General features: G+C 38.6%; 1 protein-coding gene across 1 annotated transcript; it reads right to left on the bottom strand.

The window, feature by feature from the left end:
- Positions 1 to 19,063: 19,063 nt before the first annotated feature.
- LOC123322599 lies at positions 19,064 to 20,584 on the bottom strand. Its single transcript, XM_044910551.1, has one exon. The coding sequence runs from the start codon at positions 20,582 to 20,584 to the stop codon at positions 19,064 to 19,066; it is 1,521 nt and encodes a 506-aa protein (XP_044766486.1).
- Between the last annotated feature and the right edge of the window lie 1,019 nt (positions 20,585 to 21,603).

The raw sequence follows: 21,603 nt of genomic DNA, 5'->3' as shown, positions 1-21,603 counted from the left end.
AATTGATCTTTGGATTCATTGATGGAGAGGGAGTTACACCGGAACCAGTTTTCAGAGGTCAGTAGCACATATTCTGTTGCCAGCTGGAGTTTTGCCTCCTCTGAGGCTTTCATGACAAAGGAGGTGTCGTCAGCAAATAAAAGAGTTCTGACAAATCTCGACACCATCAGACTCCAAATCCAGGTCATTCATAAAGATTATGAACAGCAATGGACCCAACTTCGAACCCTGAGGAACTCCAGACCCCACGCCTCCCTCCCTCGACATCGCACCATTCCAGTGAACACAAATCTCAAGGCATAAGAAGTAGTTCGAAGCAATCTTTGCCATTTCGAAAATCTTAGAGCATCAGGTGTAGACAAAATTGTTTTGGTTGAAATAATGAGAACATAATCGAACTCTTCTTTCAAAGTGTCTGGGTCTATTCGTTCTCAGTTACTACCTCTCTTGGCCAACCTTCAGGATTTCTCCGCAGAAAATCAGGACCGTTCATCCATCGCTGACTGTCCCAAGAAATCTTTCTTTTTGTGGCATCATCAGCTACATTCTCTTTCGAACATACGTATCTCCACTTGGCGATATTAGTGTCCTGAATGTTGTATTTCCTGTAGCTTGTCGTGAAGGTCGGGGAAATATAATTAAGTTACGACTACCTTGTGATGAATTTATTCTTGTCGAAAGCTTCTACAGCTGATTTACAATATTTGGGTAATGTTCTCCCCTAGAGTTCTACGGTACGACTTCCTGTGCAGTGTCTAATGAACAGTCAGTCTGCGCCTGACATGCGCAACATAATAATATTACAACATCTCCCTTTTTATTTTTTTAAAGGTTTGTGCTAACATTCTATACACAATTTATTATATTATGTAAACTAAAATAAATTTCCTTAACTTATCTAACTAACTCTATTGTAACATACATATCGATCTGCTAGCATTTGTATGCGTAACATATTCTATTTATCCAGTTTGTCTGGTTTCTTAATTAATCTCCCTGACAATGTTCTGTACTGACTTGTCCTTGATTTGAAACTATTATTACGGTCCCTTAATGGGATGCTACAAGGTTTCGAGTTTGTACAGTTTTGAATCAGTGATTTATTTTTGTCTGTTACATTTTCGTCAACTGGATTCTGTAACCTGTTTTCTCTATTCTCTATTGGAGGTTCAGCACTTGCATCTTCCTGTTGCTGTGGCATATCATTCCACTTTTCAACTAGCTTTCTGTGAAAATGCAAATTGCCTTCCCTCTCCTCAGAAGTATCATACTTCTTAATATTCTCTCGATAAACAAATTCGCTCTTATGCTTCACACTACCAGTAGCTTCGTCATATCTCACTTTTAAGAATCGTCTATTTCTAACTACAATTGCTCCACTATGAAGCTTAACTCTATACCCTCTCAAACCTACTTTTCCCAGAATATCACCTTTTTTCCATATTCTTGTTCTGAGATTCTGCACAAATACATTTTTCCCAGCCTTCAATTTTCGCAGATCTCTAACACCTTTTCGGTTATAATACCTTTCTTGACTTAATTGACTCTCATTCAATATTCTACCTTATTTTCTATTATTACTACTGTTAACAAATTTTCTAGGTAACAAGTCTCGCAGATTCCGATTCATTAAAACATTGGCTGGTGTTAAATTAGAGTTCTTTATAGGTGTATTCCTCAATGCTAACAGAGCTAGGTACGGATCTGTATTACTCATCTTACACTTTTTCAGTGTGTTCTTTACTATTTTGCAGAAACTCTCTATCTGACCATTTGATTGACTATATAATGGTGTTGACTTTATGTGTTTAAATTCATAATTTTTTGAAAACATTTCAAATTCTCTTGAAGAGAATTCAGGTCCTCCGTCACTACACAAAACAAATGGTATACCTTGTCTGGCAAAAATTTTTTTCAACTCTAAAATTACAATCTGGCTTGTTTTACTCGTACCTAACTCGGCCAGCTCAAAAAACTTAGTAAAATAATCTACACACAACAAATAAGTCCTACCATATACATAAAATAAATCTACGCCCACCTTGTACCAAGGGCGATTTACAATTTCATGAGAAATCATGGCCTCGGCTCGCTGAGAAGGAGCCACCGCTTGACATGCTGCACAACTAGCTACAAAATTCTTGATTTGATCGTTCATTCCCGGCCAATAAAAGGAATTATTCGCGACTGAAATTGATTTTGAGATTCCTTGATGTCCTACATGCAATTTTGTCAATATTTCGTTTCTATGACTTTCCGGTATAATTACTTTCTGAGCTTTATACAGCAAACCATCTATATATGTTATCCCATTTTGAAATTTACTGTAGAATTTTAGATGCTCTGGTATTCTCCTACTATCCTTAGGCCAACCCTCAAAAACAAACCCTGCTAGGTCCCTTAGAACTCGGTCATCTCTAGTGCCTTTTTTCAATTCTTCACGCTTTCTATCTGATACATCGAGATATAATTTAACTAAACATATCTGCGCTCCTATTTCCACATCAATATTCTCGTCAAAACTGTGTTCTTCAAAAGCTCTTGACAACGCATCCGCAATTACTAACTTTTTTCCCGGTACATATGTCAATGTGAAATCGTATTTTCTTAATTGCATAAGAATTCTTTGCAGTCTTGGCGGACATTGGTCCAAACGCTTTTTAAATATAGAAATCAGAGGCTTATGATCCGTCTGACATTCAAACCTCTTTCCGAATACATATTTTTTAAACCGATCAATTCCAAAAAAAATCGCCAACAACTCGCTTCTGAGTTTCAGTCAGGGCCTTGGATGCGTACGCGCACGGTCTGTTCTGTTGTAAAATACAGGCACCCATGCCCTTTGACGAGCTATCTACTGAAATGACACAGGGTTCATTAACGTTATAAAACTTCAGTACCGGTGTACTGGTTAACTCGGCTTTCAATTTATCGAAATCATTTTCGTGTTCTTTTGTCCAAATAAATTCCACGTCTTTGCGTAACAACTGCCTAAGACTTTCCGTTTTTTGTGACAAATTTTTTATGAATTTACTAACATATTGTATCATTCCAAAAAAGCGCTGTAGCTCTGTTTTTTCTTTCTGCGATTTCATATTCTGAATTGCAGCTACCTTAGAGTTATCAATTGTTCAAAAATCGAGGGAGTAATGATTTTGTAATTGAAGAGTAGTGGACTGTATGAAAAGATAATTGAGTTGGAGATGGTATAAAAACATTTATTAAGTATCGTTCACAACCATAAAATGAATATGTCACCTGCATGAAGCTAATACAGTAAAAGCAACTAATATTAACCACATCTATAAACTCAGAGAGACAATATCCAATTAAAAACAAGATATGGTCCAGAGCAGTTCAAATGAGAAGTCACTTGATGTCAGACTTAGACGTTGAGAAGATCAATAAATTCAATATCAACACAACGGTTACACAGTGATAGGGCAATCAATTGAAAATTGATTGCGAGAGCCTCCTTTTTCTATCAGAAAACGCGAAGGTTAGAATACTGAATTTTAAAGAGAAGACGCGAGAGTACAGAGAAATAGGCCCGAGGTGAAACTGCAATGTCTAAGTCTGATCATCAACGAGAAATCGATACATTAAATTTGAGTTGATCAATAATGTTAATGTAAAGTATGAGCAGAACAAGAGTAGCACAAGTTAAATGAGAAGCACAGAATTAATGAATTTGAGAAGCACTAGAATATTAAAACTAATATGAAAAGGGCAATAAATTCTTATTAAATGAGAAGTTCAATAATAATTAATTAAATGAAAAGGACGATCATAATTAATCTGAGAAGAACATAGTATAATTCATATACAGTGAGATGATCTTGAAGAGTGCAAAAATTTATCAATGAATTCAACATTTACAGAGACGAACTGCTTACAAGTAAGCACGATTAGAACGTTCATCAGAAAAATAGAAGAAACAATTAATTGATAAATTAAGAGAAGTCATGAGAGTACTGAGTTGAATAAATCTCTAATCGTAGATTTTGAGATGTGCTGAAGGCTGAGAAAACTAACATGTATGTTGAGTCCGATGAATGAATATATGTAGAAGAGAAACAATGAGAGTACATATTATAAAGAGTAGACCATACCAAGTGAGTAGACATGAGTGTTCGAGCTGACTTTCCAGGGTGGAGCCTAGGTCGAGGTGTATCGAGCATTATCACTGATCGCTTAACGAAACTTGAGGTGTTCACATCCTGTTCTGAGAAAAACAGCTACATCCAGGGTCCACCCTGGAGAATATGAGGATTCATTCATCTGAAACTCAACACCATGAATTAGTCATATGTATAACGAGATGATCATAAGAGTTGTTATAAAAATGATTAAACTGATTCTAATAATAAAGAATATTAAGAGAAGACAATGAATCAGATATCAATTTTATGGAGATGAACTTGAGAAGTTTCAATCCTGGTGCTACATACCCATTTTCATGTGAGAAGATCTAGAGAAGTGTGAAAATCTATATAAATTATGAAATATAATAAAATATATATTTCTGAGACGGCAATGGTTCGAGTTGTCTTGAGTGGACGTTTCAGTTGAGCGGTGCTAGCAAGGATTATGAATCTATTTCAAGATTCTACAATCTCTTGCACGTGGACTTTTTCAGCAGAGTGAAATTATCATGAAAATGGAGTAATTAATAATTTTGAGGAGTCTGAGTGTACTTTACCTTATGAGAAGAACAATTTAGCACCAGGATTGTGCGAGAAGACTTAAAAATTGAGAACAACTAAAAGAGGTGAACTTAAAATGAAGTGTTACAAATCACAATGATAGCAGCGCGAAGTCAGTTCAACGAAGCTAACAAAGAGAATTCTAAGAAAAATGTGTAAATGTGTAGGTTTTTCACTTCTGAAAAACACGGAAAGTGGGGCCGCTGCGTCGTTCAACCAGCGCACAGCCGAATCGGGGTACCATACGCGGCCACCGGAGCTGGTCAGGAGCGTAGACTAGAGAGAGGTCGGAGGGGGGCTTCGCTCAATTTTTAACATTCCGCCCGCCATAACTAACAGCGTTAGTTATCGAGATGACTAGAGAGGTTGAATTTCTTTCGTGGTTGCTTCGTCTGAAGAGGTGACTGGTAGAATTGCTTTCTTCGAGATTGGTCGGGTTAAAGTGGACGTGGAGGTCTTGAGGGGACCCTGGGTGCATGGCATTACTCGCCCTAATGGCCACTTAGAAGGAGGCAATGCTCGTCAGTGATGAGAAAGGGACGAGATGGTCTGACACGTTGTTCTGGTAATTGTCCCATGAGTTGTTGAGCTCTTTTACCTCTTTGCCTTGCACATATAACACACTTCAGGATGTGGGATTTCACTGGGGCTCTTCTTCCAATGATCCAATATTGTTGTCGGATGGTGGACAGTGTGAGTTGTGTACCTCCGTGGAGTGTTCGTTTGTGAGCAGAATCTACAATCAGAGAAGTCAATTGAGAAGCTCGAGGAATTATTGCAGGATGCTTGCTATCTGGGTCTAATAGAGCGTTGGTGATTCGTCCGCCTACACGAATGACACCTTCATGGTCGATGAACGCCGTGAGTCTACTGAACACATGTGAGGATGACAGAGCAGTACCATTTTGAAGAGCCTTGAGTTCTTGAGGAAAATACACTTGTTGAGTAGCCTTGATCCAATAGATCCTTGATTTTTCCAAGTCAGTTGAGGTGAGCGGAGTTGAGAAGTTCAGACTTGAGGAGTGTCTGAGTCGGGCGAGGACTCTTAAACAGAGAGAGGTGATTCTTAACAGTTTATTGAGAGAAGAATACCTGTATATAAGATCCCACGAGTAGTCTTGAGTTACGGCCGTGAGGAGGTTCTTGGTGGGTCTTGCTTCAGATTCGGGGTCAATTGTCGTTGCCGGCTGACGATTGGGCCAGGAATCTGGTGACTTGGAAATCCATGGTGGTCCCGTCCACCATAGAGTGCTGTTCAGTAGTTGAGATGACCAGAAGCCACGAGAAGCACAGTCCGCTGGATTTTCCTTGCCGGAAACGTATCTCCATTGTGCACCTGGAGTTAGTTCTTGGATGAGCTCTACCCTGTTTCGAACAAAGTCCTTCCAGCGAGCTGGGTGAGATGTGATCCACGTGAGAGAGACTGTTGAGTCCGTCCACAAAGTCGTTGAGTGTATCTGTGTATCTAAAACACGATGAGCATAATTAGTTAACTTGGCCAAGATGAGAGATGCTGTGAGTTCGAGTCGCGGGATTGTGAGGCGTTTCAAAGGCGTTACTTTTGTTTTCGAGCAGAGCAATGTGACTTTGGATCCTGTGGACGGTGAGCGGACAACGAGATAGAGGACTGCTGCCATGGCAAGTTGAGAAGCATCAGAGAAACCGTGAAGTTCTATGGTAGCATTTTCTTGGGTGCCTACCCATCGAGGAGCACGTACACTGGCCAGTGATTTGAGATCTTCTCTGATGTTGCACCATCTTTCTGTGAGTTGAGGTGACAGTGGTTCGTCCCATGACAGTTTCTGGAGCCAAAGTTCCTGCAACAACATTTTGGCCCTGATCGTGACAGGGGATACTAAACCAAGTGGATTAAAGAGTTGAGCGATATGAGATAACATAGTACGTTTAGTTACCACAGACCCAGATGAGCTTGAGTTGATCTTGAATGAGAAGTAATCCTCTTGAGGATACCAGAGGAGGCCTAGAAGTTTCGTTGAAGTAGGACAGTCGTCAAATGAGATTGGCAATGGTATCATTTCTTCCTCGGTTACCATCTTGAGCGTACTTGGAGAGTTCGATTGCCACTTTGCTAAGGGGAGGCCGCCCGCCATGCAGAGATTTTTCAGGTCGATAGCGATTTCTGAGAGTTCTTCTTTCGTGTCTGCACCACCATAGATATCATCAACATAGCGACCTTTGGTGAGTGGTGGAATGGCGAGTGGATACTTGTGACCTTCATCTTTGATGAGTTGGAGGAGGACTCGAATGGCCAAGAAAGGAGCAGCCTTGGTTCCATAGGTGACGGTGGTGAGGTGGTACGTCGCTATCTCATCTTCTGAGTTTCGCCAGAGAATGCATTGGAGATCCCCATCGTCTGGATGCACCATGATCTGTCTGTACATCTTCGTGATGTCTGTGGAAAACACAAATTTAAAGCGACGTACCCAGAACAATACATCAATCACATCTAACTGAAGTTTCGCTCCTGTGTGCATGATGTCGTTCAGTGAGAGGCCGGTTGAGGTGGGACTGGAACCATTGAACACTACTCGCAATTTGGTGGAGGAGCTGTCTGGCTTGAGAATTCCATGATGCGGCAAATAGTATCTGGGATGCGAGATGTCTGAGGGAGCCTTCTTCATGTGCTCGAGTTGTTCATATTCAGTGAGGAAGTCCTTGTAGAGCTGGCAATATTCTTGGTTTCCCTCGAACTTGCGAAATTGTCCTTGGAGGCATCGGAAGGCACGTTGTCTGGAAGATCCCAAAAGATTAGATGATGATTTTAATGGGAGTCTCACCATGTATCGTCCAGAAGGAAGTCGAGAGTGAGTGGTCTTGAAGTGGTCTTCACATTCCTGCTCGTCAGCAGTGAGGTGACTTACGGAGGTGGACTTGACTTCTTCTTGTTCCCAGAACTTTTCGAGAAGGCTTTGAAGGTCAGATTCTTGGGTGGCATGGTATTGAGGAGACACACTTGAGCAGACTTCTTGATGAGGGCATATTGGACCTAGGACCAACCATCCAAAGATCGAGAGCTGAGCTGTTGGAGTTTACCCATTAAATTAAATATCTATAGAGATACCCATTAAATTAATGGTAATCAATATTCCAAGAAAAATTTCGTTCACTCCGTTTTGAAATAAAATATATATCCACATCATAACAATGCATGTAAAGAATACTAAAATCCATAGCTGCCGTTGCACACTCGGCCGCAACTGCCTCGCAGCCAGGTGTAAGTATAGGTAACATTTCTATGTATTTCTACGTTCATGACGTACACGGATGTTTCTGATATCAAATTAAAGCTAATTTTTTTCGAATAGGATGATGTATGGCTGCCTGTGAAAAAATAGCCGCAAGTTAGGTCTGCCATCTGTTAAAATAGCCAGATATACGAAATAAAGTAAGAGAGTGTTAGACTCATTTCGCACCAACGGGTTCTTACCCGATTTTCCGAATTATATCTACTGATATTATGAGATCTTTCACACATGTTCCAGTTTAGTTTTGCACTGGAAAACAATCAGATTGCACTTTCGGCGGAGCTTATCGCCACGAGATTCGAGAGCTTGATGTACCCACCGTACGGATAAAACTCGATGAATAATTTTTCATTCGGTTGTTTTCCGGTGAAAACCCGACGGTGAAAACCCGTGTTGTGAAAGGAATATTAGGGTTCTCAACAGTGCATCTGAATTATTCGTATATTATAACCACGTGTTGGAGCTCGTTGTACACAACGCTGTTGATATTATTTACGTAATCACTCTTCGTCGGTCGCTATACGAATCTTGAGAGTCCGGGAGCAATGCATATAATAGATTCTAATAAGAATAAGGTCCAAATAAATTGATATCGAAACATAGAAGAATTTTTTAAAAAGATGATAAGTTTCACCGAAGTTCATTCCAAAGACACTGGACGATTTATCATGTTCAACAAGATGTATGCGGCAAAAAAGAGTGATGAAAAATTCATTGAAAAAAATCAAAGAGTTTGTTTCAACCTTCACAGGCAGCCATACATCATCCTATTCGAAAAAATATTAGCTTTAATTTGATATCGAAAACATCCGTGTACGTCATGAACGTAGAAATACATCGAAATGTTACCTGCTTACACCTGGCTGCGAGGTAGTTGCGGCTGAGTGTGCAACGGCAGCTATGGATTTTAGTATTCTTTACATGCATTGCTATGATGTGGATGATATTTTATTTCAAAATTCAAAACGGAGTGAAAGAAATTTCTCGTGGAATATTGATTAACATTAATTTAATTAAAATTACTTGCGGCCACTTTTGACAGGCTGCGGTGTTATCAGTGTATTCTCCTATCCATAAACGTATGTAAAAATGTGTGTTTGTCTCTGTACGTAATGAACGTAGTAATTCTGCAGCGGGATCTCGTACTATATGTAAACATGTGGCCATTCGAAGTGGGTTGTTAAATAAACAACGTTGCCAAACTTCTTTCTTCGTCATCTACTTATTTTTTTATATTAAATTTTTGAACATAATTTCATTCTGTAACTTGGCTTAGAATATATCCTGAATTCATCAAGCATTAGTATTGTCAGTAATATCATTTATTCAATAGCCGATACATTTTACATTGAAATAATTATGTCATATTTCCTCTCGAACGGAAGCGAAAACCTGGGATTATATACTTCTCCAAAAATATTGCCAACGCTGCTTAACAATTCGGCATCATTCGGTTAGCTTCGGAAAACACGATTCTTTCAACCAATCGTTGCATGTGGTTTATTGTTTTGGTTTTGATCATCACTTCGGCTAACTTTGACAAAAACGATTATTTCAACCAATCATTGCATGTGGTTTATTGTTTTGGTTCTGATCAAAATATAAACATATAGCTATCTTATTTCGAGGACATTTTCTCTCTCACTATGCTCTATCTTGGTGTGTAATATCTTTGGTCATAAACAAAGATTATAGAGTATAAAGATGAGAAACGAGGCGACAATAGACCTAATAAAATGTATTATTAGGTCTGTAGAGGCGACTAAAGTGATTTGAGAGCCATCTGTGTGTCAAGCGTGTTTTTAAGAAGCTAGGACTGGTTAAAATATTAATTTGAGTGTCATTGCCAGAAATATATGAAATTTTGTAAGATTTCAGACGTCCATTTCGATCAAAGAGGTTTTGAACAGTGAACTAATATTATTAATAATTAGTTACTAGCTGACCCGGCAAACCTAGTTTTGCCATTTAAATTATTTCTAGGGTAGATAATAATAACTAACTCATCGTGATTGCTCGATTGGTCGTAAGAAAAAGGAATGCCTTTTTTCTGTTCTGTACAATTTTTTTTGGGAATATTTTGTTATATAAACCTTGCCCTAACAATAATAAACACAACAAAAAAAGAATTGTCTAATTTGGTGCGATCGTTTGAACAATAAAGCATTTTGAAGTAAACCATAGATCCTCTTTTATTAATATAGATTAGTTCACTGGTTTTGAATGTTTTGATTCTGGTATCGCTTTTTGTTTATCTAGCTCGTTCTAGTTGCTGATTATTGAATTTTTTGTCTTATTTCTTGGTGAAAACAACAAAATATTGTTCGAAAATTATTGAATGGTGAAGAACGATGGATCAAATAATAAAATGTATTTTACGAGATCAAGTTTTTCACTCAACTAAGGAAAATGGAAACGTAAGTATTAAAAGTCGTAATATGTAAATCCAAAGATTATAGAGTAGAAAGATAGGAACACCCTCATATCGCTAGTACTAAAAACCGACTACATTTTTGCCAGTGAAAACACGCGTGACAATGAGATGGCGCTAAAAACGCACTGTCAATAGAGAAAAACGTTTTAATAACAGTTTTCTGTTTTTTAATTGAAAGCCGCGTTATTCGAATGCTATTCCTTGCATTAAAATTCAATATCGACTTTGTTTCTATCAGAAAACAAACATCCTGAACGACAAAACAAAAGTATGGTTTGTTTTGTGATCAGGATGTTAGTTTTCATCTAAACATTGTTTGGAATCAATGATATCAACGAAAAACGCTGTTGGAGGTGCTATATGTGTTATTGCAATTCATAAAAAATTTACAAAAATTGAAATTGTGGGCAATAAATTAAGCTTTGACTAGGACACTGAAGTATATGGTGATCTGCTATACGTTCAAGGTGTTATTTCTGTACAATAGGTTGTTCTGAATTAATGAACTTAGTTGAATTTGTAAAATATACATATATCAGAAATTAATATGAACCAATATTCAATATACCATCATAGCATACATATGCCAGTTACTTACATAATATGTAGGTATTATTTATAGAATTTTCAGAACCACACTTAAAAAAAACCTTACGGACATATACAAGACCTGTATGTCAGTATAGTTTCCTGGTGCTTTTTTATGATTTCCTTATGATATGGTCTCTTCATGACACAATATACAAATTGATTAATGAATGAACAAAACACTCACATAAGTTTCATAAAACTTTGACTTTCTAAACAACAATTTGACAGTCACTCCGGTTCCCAAATGGAAATCAATAAAACCTCTCCTTTTCTGAATATATTGAAAGATTAGCAATTGGGAATCATTGAATGGACCTATAAAGTCCAAGGGACGCTTTCTGCATACAACAATTTACGTCGATGAACAGTTCTCAATTGACCTGCAGTAAAATGTTCACTGCACATGGTGTAGTTAGTAGTGTTTGCTGAAGTAATTGTCTTCAAGCCCTGACAATTTTATTCACTTCGAAGCACTGAAAATTTGAATCAATGAATGACGGTATGGAGAGTAGAGAGAAGGAGAACGATCGCTGCTTTGAGACCACAGATTTTTTGTCCCCTAAAATAAGTACCAATATGGTAGTTCATGCTTTTGCCAACAGGCGCGCTGGCCATCACGAGAGTGCGAAATTTTGATTTACACAAATCAAATTGTAGTTGGCTCGTTGGCTGAGTGAACTGTTTCCCTGGTGACAGATGATAGGAATATTATTATTTTCGATTTTTGATAAGAGAACAACATATGACCATGGTGAAATGTTGAAGCGTGCGCTAGTATAAGAGTGTTTTGGCATCGGAAAGAAAAGGAGAAGAGATAAAATTTCCGAGAGCATTTTTGAGAGAAAATTGAAAAAAACCTTATCTCAAGAATCGACTCCGAATCAATTTTTGTGTCAAGAGCACTTTTGCGATGAAGATATCAAAAAGATGATGGATTCATTATAAACGAAATCGAAATTGTCATCCCTCGTGAGAAGTTGACTCTTCTGAATAAGAATATCTAACCAATAAAACTACATGGTTCAGAAGAGAATATTCTTGAACAATTTTGTTGGCATAACATAATATATGGTTTATATCGGTTCTCAGCTGAGTATTGGCAACAAAATCTACTCCAATACCTAAGTGATAAATCTGAGACTGCTACCTTTTGTTGTCTTGATGTGTACTACGCCTCACTTCGGATTTATATAATTTTGACGATTACGGTAAACCAACTAACATAGCTGCTTTCAATAAACAATGATAAACAAAAGTAGGTACAATTTTTTTGATCAGTGATTTCTTTCGAATTTCATTGATTTCGACTTGCATTTTATTGCATATAGATCAGAGAATTCATATTTAATATAGATTTGAAGAAAGGTATTTGAAAAATCATCAGAAAAACCACGATGACACATATTTTTTTTTTTTTATAGCAGGGGGAATCTGCGACCGTGAAAACACGGGGCTCTATCTCTCGCCCAGAGGAACCCATTTCTAGGGAACACTGTGGGGTTACTCACTCTCCTGAGTTCGCGACCCACTAAACCTAACCTGCTTTTAATTGGTTCCGGGCATTTGCCTATAAACCATTTATCCCTTAATCGGTTAATTTCTTCTTGCACATTGTCGTGCTAGGGTTTTCATGTTCGTCCATTTCGGATATCTCTTCTTAGTATAGTTTTAATAAGTTTTCGAACTCATTTTAATCTCTCCTCAATTGATCTCGCGGTCTCCTTTTGTAAATTCTCATTCTTCTTCTGTCTTCCTCCGGATCGTAGTCCACCAGTCTCCTGAGTTCTTCGTTTGGATGTTCCTTCGCTGTTTCGAATAACTTTTCAGCTTTCCTCTTCATAAATTCGGTGATGGTTTCCCACTTCAAATCTCGATATATCTGTTTGTTCCTGACAAACCAAGGCGCATCTATGGCACATCGTAGTAGCTTGTTTTCTGTTGCCTGAATTCTTTGTATATGGCTCTTTGCCGCGAATCCCCAAGCACCTGATCCATAAGTCAGTTGCGGTCTAGCAACGGCTTTGATTATTTTCAATTTTGTCTCATTTGACATGTGGCTCTTTCTACCTATCAGCGGGTAGAGCATATTCATCGCTGCCTTGGTTTTGTCAACGGCTTGTTTGATATGGCTTCTCCATGTTAGACCTTTGTCTAGGGTGATACCTAGATATTTCGCTTCGTTTTTCCATTCGATTTCTTCTCCATCTACCTCTAGATTTGTTGTAGTTCTTAGTCTCCTCTTCTGCAGTAATATCGCTTGGCTCTTTTGTCCGTTGAGCTCTATTTTCCATTTAATACACCAGTCATTTATTTCATCTATAGCTTCTTGTAATATTCCTTCTATGATTTCTGGCTTGCGATGTCGCATTGCGATTCCTGTGTCGTCGGCATATAGTGTCAGCATAGTCCTTGGAGATTTTGGTATATCGTGAATATATATGATATACAGTAACGGCCCAAGTACTGACCCTTGAGGCACCCCTGCTTCCATATATCTGGTTGTGGAGTTTTCTCCTTCCACTTTCACGTAGAATCTTCTGTTCCTCAAATAATTCCTAATCAACTTGCACAGTTTCATTGAATATCCAGCATATCTCATTTTGTAAATCAATCCTTCATTCCATACTCTGTCGAATGCTCTGGCGACATCTAGTAGTACAAGACCGGTTGCTTGTTTATTTTGGAATCCTTCTGTTATGTATTCTGTAAGTCTCAGTAATTGCTGTTCAGTTGAGTGGTCTCTTCTGAATCCGAATTGCTCTGCTGGAATGAGATTCAGATTTTCAGTTTCTTCTGTGAGCCTCCTAGCGATTACCCTTTCTACTACTTTTCCTAGGGCGGACAATAAACTTATCGGCCTGTAGTTTTGGGGGAATTTTTTATCTTTGCCTGGTTTGTTGAACACTATGACTTCTGCAGTTTTCCACTTTTCCGGATAGTGTTCAGTCCTCATTATGCCGTTTGCAATATTTGTGAGAGCAGCTATACCTTTTCTAGGTAATTTCTTCAACATAGCATTCGTTATTTTATCACTACCGGGAGCTTTTCTATTTTTCAAGCTTCTGAATATCTCTTTTATTTCAAATGGAGAAGTTGGTTTTTCTATTTTGTCGTCTACTGGTGGTTCGTCCATTTCTTCTTCGTTCATCTCTACAAGATCTTCCAGCTCGTCATTATCGTCATCAGGTCTGTAATTTATTCTCGATTCTCTTTCTATCGAGTCCGCCAGTATTTCTGCTTTATCGATATTCGTATATGCCATTCCTCTTTCTCCGTGGAGAGGTGGTATTTTAGTCTTTTCTCTTCTCAGACATTTTTGCATTTTCCATGCAGAATGATCGATAGTATTTAGTTCTTGAACTCTTTTGTTCCTTCTATTTGTTCTCATGTCCTTCAGGGCATTTTTTAGAACTTGGCTGTGTCGGTTTAGATTTCTTTTATTTATATCTGTTTTGTTGAGCCTGTATGTTTTTCTTAGTCTCCGATTTTCCCTGATGAAATCTTTGATTTCTCTGGGTGTATCACCGTGTGGATGTATCGGTGCTGGTCTCGTTATTTTCTTTGTGCTCTTTTTGTAGGCATCTAGTATATTCTTTTCTAGTTTATCAACTGCTCTTTCTAGGTCTTCCGGTGTGTTGATTGTTGGTATTTCTGTTACCTCCGATTGTATCAGATGGCTATATTTCGTCCAATCGGTGTATTCTCTTGTTTGCATTAGTTCTCTTCTTGGCCCTTCTCCTATTGTTAATTCGATGGGGTTGTGGTTAGAGGTTCCGTCCCACAAGGTCTCTATCGAGAATTCTCTAGTGATATTTTTCATAATTGCGATATCAATTATATCTGGTAATCCATTTCCGAAGGCTAGGTACGTTGGTTCTTCAGGTCCAATAACGATAGCTTCATGTTTTTCAGCGAGATCTTTCAGTTTTCTGCCATTTCTGTTTTCCATCCTGCTGTTCCATTCTGGAGATTTGCAATTAAAATCTCCGATGCAGATTTTCGGGTTTGTTCCATCTAGTAAGTTGTTGATTTCTTCTTCCAATAAGTTATTTGGGGGTCTTTTATATGCCGATGTGACTTCGACTCTTTGTCGATTTATTTCAGCAACAATCGTCACGGTTTCTATTTGTGACTCGTCAGATCTTCCTTTAAAATAGTGTTTCAGATCTCGTCTAACCAGTAAAGCAACACCTCCCCCAGTGTTTGCGATTCTGTCACATCTATATATCTCATAATTCATGATGTTCAATCGCGTATTTGGTTGTATTCTTGTTTCCTGTAAGGCTATAATATCAGGTTTTTTCTCTGATATTATTTCTTCTATCTCGGGTTTTCGAGTTCTGACCCCGTTTATGTTCCAGGAGACTATTTTAAGGGAATTTTTCCTAGTTGTATGTTCCATTATTTCAGTTTACTGAACATTCCTTGGAGTTTTTTCTCCATCTCTCTTTCAATTTTCAACATGATTTTGTTGAAAATTTTTTCAGTAAAAGTGTCTAAATCGTCGGCGGATTCAGAGACTTTTCTGTTTTCTTTTGTTTTGTTGATCGTAGGTTTAGCTTGGGGCATTTTCGGTTGGTCCTTCTTCTGTACTGGTTTGGATACTTCTTTTTTCTTGTCGTCTACTTTGGAGGGGGTGGGCTTCTTTTTCTCCTGGACTTTTTGAGGAATCGTGCTCTGCTGAGCCGATTTCTGGCCCGTTTTCCTCTTCCTTGTAACTAATTTGAATTCGCTACATCCTTTGTAGCTTGCTGGATGGCCTTCTTCGCCGCAAAGAACGCATGTGGCATTTCTCTCCTCACCTTTTCTGGTAAGTTCGCAATCTTTTGTGCAATGATTGCCCAAACATTTGACGCATCTGTATGGAAAAGAGCACTTGTTTTGGGCATGTCCGTACCTCTGACATCTGAAGCATTGGCTTGGATTTTCTGCCCTTCTTTTTGATTCCACTACAATGCAGAGATTGTAGAGGCGTCTTATTTCGAAAATCTCCTTTCTCTGAGTTTTTACCAGGTATAAGGGTATAAACTTTTTGGTTTTATTGGATGTCATTCTGGACACCTCGGCGGATGACACATAACCTAAAATAAAATGAAGGCTGTTCATTTCAAATTGACGCTTGAATCCCCACCCCTTATCGATACCCGCTGTAATCGCAGCGACATCTATCCTACGTTTCCTGTTTTCGGGGACACATTTTTAGTACGTCGATCGTTCTCCTTCTCTCTACTCTCCATAAATGACGGATTCACATCAAAGATTATAGAGTAGAAAGATGGGAAACGAAGCGACTAAAGCGATTTGAGCGACATCTGTGTGTCAAGCGAGTTTTTAAGACGTTAGGACTGGTTAAAATATCAATTTGAATGCCATTTGCAGAAATATATGAAATTTTTAAGATTTCAGACGTCAATTTTGATCGAAAAGGTTTTGAATGTTTTGATTCTCATTCCGCTTTTGGTTTATCTAGCTCGTTCTAGTTGCTGATTTTTTTAATTTCTTGTTTTATTTCTTCGTGAAAACATCAAAATATTGAAAATTATTGGATGGTGAAGAACGGTGGATCAAATAATAAAATGTATTTTACGTGATTAAGTTTTTCACTCAACTAAGAAAAATGGAAGCGTAAGTATTATAAGTCGTAACATGTGAATCGATCATTCATTGATTCTAATGTTCAGTGCTCTTAGACGGAGAGCCAGAGCCAAAAAAAGTCTCTGAATTTCTTAAGCCTAGTTTTTTCTCAGGTGATTACAATCATAATATACAATAAAATGCTGCGGTCAGTCAAGTGGCTGTTAGAACATGTGCCTCTGGTGCGCGGTCAAACATGTCGTGATTAACGACCTAATAAAATCAATTTCTTAAGGCTGAAGCCTTATAAATTTTTGTGTTTTGGTATGTAAATCAAAATTATGATAGTCAGTCAACGTCCGATCCGGACACAGCTGGTCAGTAAGCTTCAGCCCGGGTGTCCACTGGAAGCGTATTCGAGCGGCTACAAGCTCACGCGAAACGAGCGTTTGTAGCAGCTACAAAACAGGCGGCGCGGCGCTACAGATGTTGTCCACTGGAGGCGGCTTCGTGCGTTCAATTCAGTGTTGGAGCCGAAGGATCGTTCTCAATCCAGTATTCCTTGTTGTTTGCGATGGCTGCAATTTTTATAGCCAAAATCAAATCGAGAATTAAACCATTTCTACTGTCAACCGAAGAACGGACCTTATATATTTCCCAACTACTACTGAATGAATCGAATTTTATTTTACTGACAATGCGATGAAAACAACGAGAAACAATTCTTCCAATAAGTATTCAATTGTTTGAACGACTCATCCAGAAAAACTATCCCAGGTTTCTTCCTCAGCTAATTTTTTGGTGACCAAAAATGCGTGTTTTCGTTTTTTTTTTTCGATTTTATCTCCCCTGGAAAACTGAATATAAACAAAGCTCAATTTTTTTTATTATAGATCACTAAATTCTCGATTGAGGCGGCGTTCCTTAACCCGTTTCTATATTAGAGAATATCAATGTTGAGCAAAATTTCAGAGATGTTGTCGTTGACTGTCCTTGACCACGAATTGGTCTATGACGTTTTAAATCTGAAATCTTAACGAAAAAATTGTATTTGTGTGATGAACGCGTGTTTTCAATCGATGTGAAATTTAATGATTCACAACTTTTTTATACGTTTTTATACTTCTCTCATATATAAGCTGCTTTCAAAGATTTCTCCGAGAAATCAATATGAAATATAACATTTTAAAATGTTTCAGGAAATTGTCCCTTTGGGATCCATTAGTGAGAAAATGTACACACTTGATCTCATTCGACGTAGAATTCAGTACTCTATAGCTTTTCTCGCAAGTAATCAGTCGATATCCGTATTTCTTGAAGACATATGATTGAAAAACTACAAAAAACCCCATTTTTTGGCCGCCAAAAGTTATGCTCAATTCCTTATAAGGAAAAGAGCCAAGATGATTTAATTCGGTCACTGATGAAGCCATTTAAGCAATAGAAATCTTTTATAGGCACAAAATCTTTACTGAATCTCAATTTAACCGGACTGAAATGAATGAGCCAACGGGCGTGCACGCGCTACACTCGCTACAGATCCCATTTCAGGCGGATCGCGCGTACGAGCTTGTAGCCGCTTGAAAACGCCCGCTCGAAGTCGCCTGCAGTGGACAACGCTGTATTGAAATACGTTACTTGGGATCTGTAGCGGCTTGCCGCACGTTCACGCTCGTTTCGTGTGAGCGCGTAGCCGCTCGAGTACGCTTCCAGTGGACACCCGGGCTCAATGTGCGTAGCGTCGTTTATAAGGATGCAATTCGTTTATTAAGCGTGAAAAATTTTTTTTAACCAATTCTGACTATATTATTGATAGATAAAATGGTCAATCAGCCATTCCGTAGAACAACGCCCGTCAGTCAGTGGATGAGGAATTAAATTTTTTCGCTCTTTATACATATTACATCATAATCATTTGAAGTACAACATATTTATTTTAATGAGCAACTGTTCTTTAAAATCTTAGAAATATAATTCGTTCGAAATCAACAGGACACTTAACAAACATGGGTGTTGGGGTGGTATCTCAATTGTACCTCAAGTTCTAAGAGTTCTGGGTTGGTGAAAACTTAGGGACTCGAGGATTGAGATTGATAATGCGGATCACTTGTTAATGAACGTTTATTTCCTAATCTAACAAACCATATATAGTCAAATTGTACAATGACGTCAAGACCACATAATCGAAATCGAGTTACATTTTGCATATTCAGTACATTTTTCTTTACTTGCAAAATTGCTGCAGTTGGATTAAGGAATGTTAGATATTAAAACAAACTACTGCAATCCTTTGTCTCACCTGGCCTACTTACACAGGAAGTAACAATTATGAAAGAGCGAATGATCTAAATAATTTCGAATGGAAATATTTGGTTGAATTGAGTTTATGAATTTTTGATATATCTAATTTTGGATATTTATTGTACGTTTCGTACATATTCCCGGCGGCCATGGTGATGTGGTTGGGGTCTTGATGTCTTTGTTGGTGGTTGTCATCCGTGGAGCTGGCTGCCTGGTCTGGAGTCATTGTATATTGGCTGCAGCTCGATCTCCTCAGGATGAACTGGTCTATTGCTCGCGCGTGCATCAGTCGGTGCTTGTTGTTGTTTCCTATATTTTAAAAAGTAAACAATAAGTAAAACAATGACAATGATTATTACGATGTTCGTGCTGGAGTTTATCGCTGAATGCAAGTGATATTGTTTCCAACGGTAGTAGTACCAGTGACCTTGACCTAGCAGGTTAGGGATTTCTCGAACTCTGTTTGCGACGAACATTTTCCACTTTCCAGCGTCAGCGTTTATCCATGATATTACTATTTGAGAGTCGGACCAGGTGAATATTTTTGAATTGTTGTGATTCAGGGCCGTAACGCAGCGTTTGATGAGTTTGGCTAGAAGAAGGGCTGCGCAGAGTTCTAACTGCGGGATTGTCTTTGTATTTTTTAGTGGTGATACTTTTGATTCGGAAGCGAGGAGTCCCACGTGGGTGTTCCCATTTGTGTCTGTTGTTTTTATGTATACTACAGCGCCATATGCTTTCAGAGATGCATCTGAGAATCCATGTATTTCCAAGGGTTGACCACGCCGTAGGTGAATCCAGCGTTGAACTTGGATTTCTTCTAATTTTGGAAGCTCGCTTCTGAAGTTTTTCCAAGTATTCCTGATGTGCTCTGGTGTTGTTTCATCCCATGATGTGTTGGTTTTCCATATTTCTTTCATTAACAGTTTCGCCTGTATAATGACTGGAGATAATAATCCAAGAGGATCGAAGATTGTGGCGATTTCTGATAAGATCTTGCTTTTTGTTGAGCGATGTTCGGAGTTTCGTTTTATTAGATACTGAATATTATCTTCTCTGGGAGTCCATGTTATACCGAGCGTCTTGGTTGGTCCATTTTTGTCATCCAGCGTGACGGTGGATTTGCTTTCGGTCAGTACGTTATATTTGCACTTTCTTACATTGAATCCTCCATTTTTGAGTAGGTCAGTTACTTCCTTTTGTATATGTCGTGCTTCTTCAATAGTGTCTGCTCCACTCAGAAGATCGTCCACGTAGAAATCCCGTAGCACTATTTCAGCCGCAAGGGGGTGGTTTTTCTTTTCATCTATAGCTAGTTGTCTCATTGTTCTTATGGCCAGGTAAGCTGCTGGTGCTGTACCGTAGGTTACGGTGGTTAATTCGTAGGTTTGAATTGGCTCATCTTTGGTGTTTCTCCAGAGTATAGAGTGTAATGGCTGGTTTTCTGTGTCCAATTTCACCTGCCTATACATTTTATCGATGTCAGCTGTTATTGCTATTTTGTGTTTTCGCCATTTTATCAGAATATCTATAAGATCCTGCTGTAGTTTAGGTCCTGTGTGAAGAATGTCGTTTAGGCTGAGTCCGGTACTTGTCTTTGCGCTTGCATCGAATACGACTCTTAGCTTTGTCGTATCACGTTCTTCTTTCAATACAGGTTGATGTGGAATATAAAACCCCTTCGCTGAATTATTTGAGCTAGCAATTTTCATATGACCTAGCGCAATGTATTCCTGCATGAATTCTTTATACACAGGGCTGAGCTTTTCATCTTTATCCAGCTTGTTTTACAATTGAAATAGTCGTGCCAGTGCCCTCTGCTTCGATTCTCCTAGCTGAGTTGTACTTTTCTTGAATGGAAGTTTCACAGTATAACCGTGCTCGTCCCGTCGAAAGGTGTTGGAGTAAAATTCTTCGACGAAAGTATCGTCGTTTGTTGTTTCCTCGGAATTTTCTGCTTCTTCGATGTTCCAGAATTTTGTGAGTTGTGAATTTTCATTCAAATTCGTGATCAAGCTTGTTACACGAAGTTGTGGACTCGATGATGCGGTTCCACTAATAATCCATCCGAAGTGAGTGTTTTTTATTATGAGATTAGTAATGTGGTTCATTGAGGGTAGTATAATTGGATGTCTTTGGCTATATTTCAGGGTTGCGCTATGTATTCTCCCATCTACTCTGAGTAAGCCTTCGTGATCTATATATGGGTTAAGACTTTTCAGGTGGCTGGACTTCTTCACCTTTCCTGTTTTGATGATCAGCTCAATGTCATTTTGAAAATATGGCTGCTTTGTAAGCTTGAGAAGGGCTTTTTCACTCTCCTGCAGTTCCTCTACTTCCAGAGATGCGCTGGATCTGCGATTTTCTGGTTTCAGGAGTCCCCTGCAGTACTCCATAATATTTATCAGTTTTTGATGAATTTCGTCAAACTCTCGTTCAAAGTTGTCCCATTCTTCATCCAATAGTGCCATCTTCCTGCCACAGTTTACTTCGTTTTTTTCTCGAGTTGCTCGGCGATGAGGTTTTCAATCTTTTTTTTTTTATCTTTGTGTTGCTGGCTGATGGATTCAGTGGCTGGATATTATGTGGGTGGTTAATTTCTTGTGGATCGTGGATACAGTGGGTGTTTTCCAAAGTCCCTGGTGGTTGAGTCCGTTGACTGCTTCTTGTTGTGTGCCCAGTGGATGTATTTCCCTGGTGGTTGAGTCAAAGGGTTGTAAGTCCGATGACT

Source organism: Coccinella septempunctata, chromosome 1, assembly GCF_907165205.1.
Source record: "Coccinella septempunctata chromosome 1, icCocSept1.1, whole genome shotgun sequence".
In the NCBI taxonomy this organism is placed as follows: Eukaryota; Metazoa; Arthropoda; class Insecta; order Coleoptera; family Coccinellidae; genus Coccinella; species Coccinella septempunctata.
The sequence above is the reverse complement of the archived record's forward strand: the minus strand, read 5'-3'. Positions and strand labels throughout refer to the sequence as shown.